Source organism: Parasteatoda tepidariorum, chromosome 5 (genome assembly GCF_043381705.1).
Source record: "Parasteatoda tepidariorum isolate YZ-2023 chromosome 5, CAS_Ptep_4.0, whole genome shotgun sequence".
Lineage (NCBI taxonomy): Eukaryota > Metazoa > Arthropoda > Arachnida > Araneae > Theridiidae > Parasteatoda > Parasteatoda tepidariorum.
In genome coordinates this window covers 35,460,037-35,468,448 of record NC_092208.1, presented here as the reverse complement: position 1 = coordinate 35,468,448, position 8,412 = coordinate 35,460,037, and the positions used below count along the sequence as shown (strand labels likewise).

Genomic DNA, 8,412 nt, shown 5'->3' with positions numbered 1-8,412 from the left:
GTACTTTCCTGATAACCACATGGATTTTTTGTTAGTTAAAAATAGTTAAGTAAAAAATGTTACAATTGACCCCACTCTCTCCTATATGTTACTCATAAGGTGAGTTAAAAAACCAGTCTGTTTTTTTATTTTCCTGTCAAAATTTCCCGTAACGATATAATGAAATAAGTTATGGATGTTTATAACTTTTAAATTGTATTAACAATTTAAATTTCTTCAGCCATGAAGATTTTTTTTATTCAACCTATTAAAATTATTCCAAAAGAATATAATGTAAGAATAATTTCTCATTCGAATTGAATTTTACGGCAAAAGTAGAACAAAAAATAATAAATAAATGGAATATTCATTTGACCCTTAAATTTTTATTTGTCGTTAAAAGGTTTGCGCCATTTTAAATTTTTTAGAAAGATATCGCTGTTTAAACTTTTGAAGAAAGTTTATTACTCAGAGTTAAACGATAAATGCTTTAGAATGAATTATTATAATTTTGACATCCCTCATAAGGCTATAAAATAGACATGCTTAATAAAATGAGTCTTTTTTTTTTAAGCATCGAACTCATTTTTCGTTTTCTCTCTTCTAACGTAATTATAAAAGTAAGTATAAAATTTAAAAGGTAATTACAAATTGATGCTTATAGAAATACTACCTATAAATAAGCAAATATAATGAGGAGATTTAATTTAACAGAAACTTATAAAAAGAAAATTTAGACGTTTTTGAAAAAAATTGATAGTTTGAATACATATTTAGGTGAAAACAAAATAATACTACTTATAATTTGGTGCTCTTACACTTTGCTTATGCATGTAATGTATGTTAGCTATACGTTAGAACAGAGAGCAAAAAGAAAACATTGTTCTGTAATTATTTTCTTTTTATTTCGCATACAAAGTGAAAAGTAGTTAAAAGGGTTGACTATAAATATGTTAATTATTCAGTGCTAACTATTAATTAAGCTACAAAATCAGTCACACAAACGAACTTTAAGTAAATATACTTATTTTTTAATTTAATTGCAAATTCGCTTAGACTTACAGAAAAGAATATTAAATCGCCTTAAAAATATTTACTGTTAAAGTTTTAACGAACAATTACTCATGTCTTAACACCCTTTAACGAAAATATTAAAATATATTAAACTTTATATCATTGTATAGTGTAAGCATTTCTCACGATGGTTGTATAGTATGTACGATAAATTAACAGTTTGCTTTAATGACAATAAAAGTGAATAATATAAATTGATTTTATTTAAATCTTTCTTTTCTTTTTACTTTCATTTTTTTTCTTTTGCAACGCTGCCAGCAAATAGCACTTATAACACAGCCAATGGAAAATAGCACTTATAACACATTTTGTAAAATAGCACTTATGACACAGCCAATAATAGTCATTGATAAGGAATATAGTAAAATCATCATTATTTTATTTATTTTTCTATAATTCAACTATATTTATAAATGGATACCTGCAAGTGATGTCATCATAAGAAAATCGTACCATTTGTCGATTCAGGAGCCAATCAGGTTCGACAAACGCGTGTGATGTTGCTTACAGGTATCCAATTAAATCTGGTTAGGCATATTATCTCACTTTTTCTCCAGTTTCAACAACCCAATAGAAAAGATAGACCTTAAAATTAAATCTCATTTGAAAGAGATAGAGATACAGAGTTTATTTATTTATTCTTCATATTCGTACGTATGGATAAAATAGGCTATCACAAACCTAAAATAGTACTGTTTCAAATCCACCAGGCACATGTTCTTCGTTTTAATGTCTAATAGATTAAATTAAGAATTTAGTAGCCTGTACAGTACTAGTATAAGACTAACTCTAAACATAATTATTAATTACCTTCATATTGTAGAGTTGACAGAAATAAGTTTTAATGTGAGTTATGCATATAATTTAATTTCAAAACTTAACATATAAATCTACAAACAGAAAAACAAAATTATATCGCATCTGTAAAATAAACTTTCTTTAATCACCAAAAGCATCAAAGTACAGACTCAATTTCGAGCTACAGCAAAAATCAATTCGCGAGAAAGTCTACTCTATTTATCTATTTGTAGTTTCAACAGGTACGGAGCTAGGTGACAATATTTTTTTTTAGAAAATTTCTCATTGTGTGTGTATATAGATAATTTTTATCTGAAATTTTTTTTTGTGGGATCCCCTAAAACCCCTCCGTTCATGAGTTTCAAACCCTACTGAGAAAGCAAGACAGTCTTCAATATTTTGATTTAAGCAATTTAGCATTCGCGGGTAAAACCACAAACATTTCAACATTCAGCATAATATCAATAAAGTAATTTATTTTAACAATATGGTTAATGTGATACGGTTAGGTTAAGGTTAGGTAAGGATTATACAGCCCAGCTACCATCTGATTTGACTAACTGAGAAGTTTTTAAAAAATACCCAGCGAAGGAGCGTTTGCCTTGACTCTTGACTCAGGAGATTTTTTTGTTTTTTGAGTAAGGAGCAAATATGAATGCGTAAAGACTAAGATACTCATCCATTTTATGGATTGAATATGAGCGATCCTGGTGATGAGGTATTTACAACTTTATATATATATTTTTTATTCTATTTTCAGGAAGCACACTAATTTGCGACTGCAAACTTCGATGGATCATCGAATGGGTGAAAAAATATGATCTCCAAGTAACGAGCCGAGAAAGGAATCCCCAATACTGTGGAAGACCATCCACCTTTCGTCGTCGAATCCTGCCGCAGATGTCACCAAGTGAACTAAAATGCGACGAGGAAGCTACACCAAGCACAACAGCTTCCCCAATACCAGCATTTACCCAAACCCAGGCTTCTCAACAACGTCCAACAGCCACACCTACAGGACGAGATCTGAGAGCTCCTAGGACCTCATCCTTGGATCAACTACATCTCAGTGAGGTGATCAGGAGAGGTACAGAATTAACCGTCAAATGGGAAGGTTTCCGAGAAGACAATCTAGTCAGAGCCAGATCTGCAGCTCCGATTCATGCGATGTACAGAGTTTTTGGTGAGCCACATTTCCAATTGGGTACCTCAGCCAATCCCACTTCTGGTTGGGCTCAATTCCAGGTACCTGAAGGCAAACCAGTAGTCATCTGCGTTGTTGACACAGCTCAAGCAGCAACCCTTTCTTCTACTGCTATACCTCGTAATCAGTGTAACGAGGTTACAGCCGAAAAAGTTACTGATTCTCAACTGAATAAAATCATCATCGGCTCTTCTGCAGCTGTATGTGGTATGATCGTTATAGCTGTTATTATATTCGTTTGCTGTTCCAGAAAATCTTCGAAGAAACAGGCTATGCCCCGACCAGCAATGAAATCGGAACATGAATGGGAAACTTCTTCATACTACAGTGGAAGAAGCATACCACGCGCAAGGGCTTATCATGGATCAGTTAATCCGTCTTATCTTCATGATAGAACTCCAGATGATGTCCAGTCTTTTCGCTCTTTGCCACCGGCTAGGGCCCATAGGGGTGGACACATGATGGGGAATAGAGATATGCATAGTTCTCAAATAGCTTTATCTCAGTTATCAGGGCATCATTCATTTCTTGGAACATATGGGCAGGAGCCTCATCAGAATGGGTGGGGTGCTCATCATTGGGATAATGTTGATGCATACTCTGAAAGACATGCTCCCTCCAGACTCTCTTATGGGAAGGATAATTTTAGCTAATTATATGAACGATTATTTACTTTATCCTGTGATACATGAAAGACTCTTCTCTGCAAGTAATGCTCTAGATCAGAATTTAGAACTTCTTTATTAACAGGAAAAAATAGTTTGCTCTTTTATCATCAGGAAAAAACTTGATTTATCCTGTGATACAAGGAAGATCCGATTTTGCCCGGAAAATAATCTTCCAGAGCATAGTTTCTAATCTTCTTTATCATCAGGAAAAACTTGATTTATCCTGTGATACAAAGGAAACTTGATTTTGTGCTATTAATTATGCTCCAGAGCATGAATTTGAAGCTTTTTCTTTTTAATTTTAAGAAAAGTTTGCTTACTTTTTATCAGCAGGAAAAGACTTGATTTACCCTGTGATACCAGGAATGCTTGCTTTTTGTCTGTTAATTATGCTCCAGAGCAGGCTCTTAGAACTTCTTTATCACCAGGAAAAGTTTGTCGCTTAATCATCAGGAAACAACTTTTTGTGTATGCCAGTGTCTTCATTTGTAGTTTTACAAAGTGCTTAGGTTGCCCTAAGATGTTTATCCTTATAGTATTGGCAGCTAACATAACCAATTTTGGATGAGAAAACGTTGAACGTTTTAGTACATTCAATTAAAACTGTTCTTAAAAGATGTTCAATTCCAGGATCATTACTTTTTGCATTATGAAAGACGTTAAGCTAACTAAGCTTTAACGTAAATATGTCTGAAATTTCTAAATGACACAGAATGGTGAAAAAGGAAAAACTGACTTCTTATATGTCTTTGATATATTCAAATGTGTGCTATTAGAACAAATTTTATTGTACAGCATATTGACATTTATTACTTATTTCACTAGTTAATCACAGAATATGAAACAGTTTCACTAGTTAAAATTTTTTTTAATTTCACTGATTATACATTTGTGTTCTATGAATGTAATTTCATATTCAACTCAAGTTCATCAATTAATTGTTCAAAACATAATGGAAACATAATAGAATGATATATAGAAGCAATAATTACTCTTGTAATTATTGTCAGTTGAGAGTAATTACTCTCAATTTCTCTAAACAAAATTGGTACTTGAAATGAACGACAGGTGGCGCAGAACAGAACTCTCTACCTATGGCAACACTTCGCATGCTTTTTCCCCATTAGAGTGGGGATAGTCATAGGAGAAGAAATTACGTTAGTTTCTGTCTTGATTTTAAAATTGATTAACAAATTTTTAAGTTAGAAAATTATATGGAACTCAAAACTGCATTGAACAGAATTCTCAAGGAAAGCACCTTGGAAATAAAAATATTTTTGACAATTAAATGCAAAAAATATTATGGAAGGGGAAAAGATCGTAGTACATTCCCATGCAGCTGAGCTGAGGGTTTTCTCCCCCATTGACGTATTCAAACGTTGCTATCACGGATATAAATAACTAATTATTTGTTTAAGTTAAATTTACTTATCAAGTTTAATGAAGTTAAGTTACTTGTTTCTAAGCGTAGTTTACTAAAAAAATTTCAAAGTGAACCATATTTTACGTTTAATGATCGATTTTTTTCCTATAGATTTAGATATTCTTTTATGCAATCATTTTATCAATAGAATACAGAGGAAGAAGGCTTTAAGCAAAATTTTAGTGAATTTAGAAACAACAGTTTTTGGTAAATATAACAACAATAGAAAGCTATTTATAAAACACATTCTCCACATTAAAAAACCTTTTACTTTTAATAACTAGAAGAAAAAAAATTCGATTGCAACTGTGAACAAACATTAGGGCAGTACATATATTGTTCTGAAACCCAAAATTTTTATGATATCAACCTTCTGCTAAGTTCTTTAATTATTAAACAAAACTTTTTTACCACTATAAAAGAAAACAATAATTTTAATAACTTATATATAAGCAAAGAATATCATGATTGTTAAGATGATCTCGTTAATTATTAAATATATTGCAGGGAGTTCGTTCCTTTTAAATAGTTAATTTAATAAAAATTCACCGGGTTTCGATGGTCACTTAAATACTATAAATTTTTAAACAATCCAAATACCTAACTCTTTATTAAGTGTTTAAATTATTGAATCGTGAAGTGGTTACGAACATTTAACATGTTAACGTTTTAAAAAGTTTATACACCCCCATAATAATCTTGAAGGACAACTGGACGCCCTGGTATTGCCAACAAAATATAAACAGAGATGAAGAGATTTTTTTAACAGCATTACAGAAGTTAGCAAGTAAAAAAATTCGAAGAAAGAAATCATTAAACATTTTTTTTAAATTAAAGAAAAAGTCTTCAATTTAAAAATAAATTAAAATACATTATTTCATAGCGATTTGACCATCATTAATTGAAAATTTAATCTAATTCTACATCAGTTAATTACAATATTTCAAATCACGTGAAATGCATAATTTAAGCTATTAATTAAAGGGGCCAATTTTGCGATCATATAATTCATATTAGATGCTTAGAGCCACATTACAAAAAAAGAAAACAAAATATCGGGATTAAATATAAATGTTCAGATTACTTATATTACAAAAAAAATATCTAGATTAAATTGCAGAGAATATCAGACTCCAGAAACAAAATTTTGAAAAAAAAAAATATTTAACAAATATATAATTTATTTTTTTTCTTAAATAAAAATGGTGAGAACATTTTTAATTAAAATTAAAGAGAATTCAAACACTGTTTTCAAAACCATTAAAATCACACCTGTTTGCTATTTTTTTTTTTTTTTTTTTTTACCAGAAGCAAGAATTTGGTAAATTAAAAAAAAGCTAGTTTTGCATAAAACTTTAATTTCAGGTCGTCATCTATTTTGTTTAATGCCCTTCACAATCCACAACAAAACTTATACAGATGATAATAGTATATTATGCTGTTTATTCTCCTTCAATATCACTAGATATTTAAAAAAAAAATTACGAGGAGAAATTCCAACATAATTTTTCCGGGAGATTTTCTTGCATAATTAAAATGATAGAAAAATTTGTGACTTTTTATTCCTTGTTTAGTAAAGTTAAATCAAAATAATTTTGACCACATCTACACGAGTATATTTCAAGTAAATATGTATAAGACTTAATTGTCAAGTATAATTTCTGCTTACAAATGTCAAATCAAATTTTGATGTACTACCTCCAGAAATTTTTTTTTCGAAGTGTGTACGTCGGTAGCTGTGGGATTATTTTAATACATATTATTATATATATCTGATTCAAATAATGTATTATTATGAATTATCACATATACAAAGATTCATCTCATTTTGTGACAATCTAAGTCAGTGTTTTGTACTGTTTTATAAAGGCTGACTCAATCTAATTTAATTGTTATGGAAGTTTGTGTAAATATTTGGTTAGAGTAAGGCATTTTTTTTTGCCTCTTATGTAACATTTGTGTGTTCAAATAAAATATTTACAAGAAGTACATACATATTTTTTATAAAACTTTGTTAATAAAATACATTTATGATAAATAGTTAAAGAATAGTATTGAGGGTATAGGACAAAATTAGAAAATTTCGTTACTTGCCAGATGCAGCATTTTTAACAGTAACCACTTTTTTAAAAATTAAAAGTTTTAAACGATTTTAGATACATAAAAAAAATGACGATGTAAAATTGTTGATTGAGTTTCTTTTTCACATAAAATAACTTAATTCTTTAATTCTCAAAGTGGTTGAGGCAATAAATTCTATTGGTAAGGCTAAATATCTGAACTCTGTATAAATGGAGAAAAAAAAAATATTTTGTTGCATATACTAATACTTTATTTTGCCTAATTCTAGTGAGAGGATTTTATACCTGAAATTAGTTTTGCTCTTAAAGTTAAGAGATTTTTTTTAAAAATAACATTTTTGGTCTACTTTTTGTCGAAATGTACAAGTTTAAAAACGTTATGTAAATGTTGTGACAAACTTTTAAGGGTGTTTGTGCACAGGTTAAAATTGCACAGGCCAGGCGTCCATGCCTGGAAATGTCATCGAAAGCGGCTTGGGGCGCTTTCCTATTATGAGCTCTGTTAAGAAGGCGAAGAAACAGTTCATTACAGATAAGAGCTCCTAGTGTCATAGGGCGACATTTCCGGGCATGTGTTCCTATGCAATTTAAATATTGATGATGTGCCTTAACTCCCTTAGATGTTTGACGCAACATTTATAAAATCCTCTGTTTTATATAACGTTTAAAAAAAATGTTGCTTGAAGAAAGAGACTGATTGCAAATTTTAAAATCAGCAATACGAAAGTATCTAAGATCCGCTCAAAAATTTTATGCAACAGAAAGAAAAAAATAATTTCCCCCAGTGTATGGTCCTTAAATTTTAACCATAGAATTTAGCACTTATACAAGCATTATTAATTAAAATGTAAAGATATTGGATCAAAAAATCAGTCCTTTCTTTAAATCCTTTGATTATTCTCATCAACTTCTTAAAAACCTGCATTTTTTACTCTTAGGAAAGGGCTTTTCTGAACACATACAAAAATCCCAAACATCAGGACAAAATATTTTTTATCAGGAAAATCAGGACGACTATGAACCCTGGTTTATGGCAATGGGTTGAAAGACTGCAATGAAATTTATAAATCAACATATATCAACTTGATCAGAATAAAGATATTTCCCAGCAGATTAGACACTTTTTTAATAAATGAGATTATAATTAAAGTTAACAGTGTCTGAACTTCACTGTAAAACATTTAA

General features: G+C 30.1%; 1 protein-coding gene across 3 annotated transcripts in view; it reads left to right on the top strand.

The window, feature by feature from the left end:
• LOC107442886 (carboxypeptidase N subunit 2) overlaps positions 1-6,199 on the top strand; it is a 96,174-nt gene extending 89,975 nt beyond the window's left edge. For all 3 annotated transcript variants that reach the window (XM_016056561.4, XM_071181279.1, XM_043042784.2), the window contains one exon: positions 2,612-6,199. In XM_016056561.4, the coding sequence (XP_015912047.2) occupies positions 2,612-3,708 (1,097 nt within the window). In that variant the 3' untranslated portion in view covers positions 3,709-6,199. The remainder of the gene's footprint in view (positions 1-2,611) is intronic.
• Positions 6,200-8,412: the final 2,213 nt, after the last annotated feature.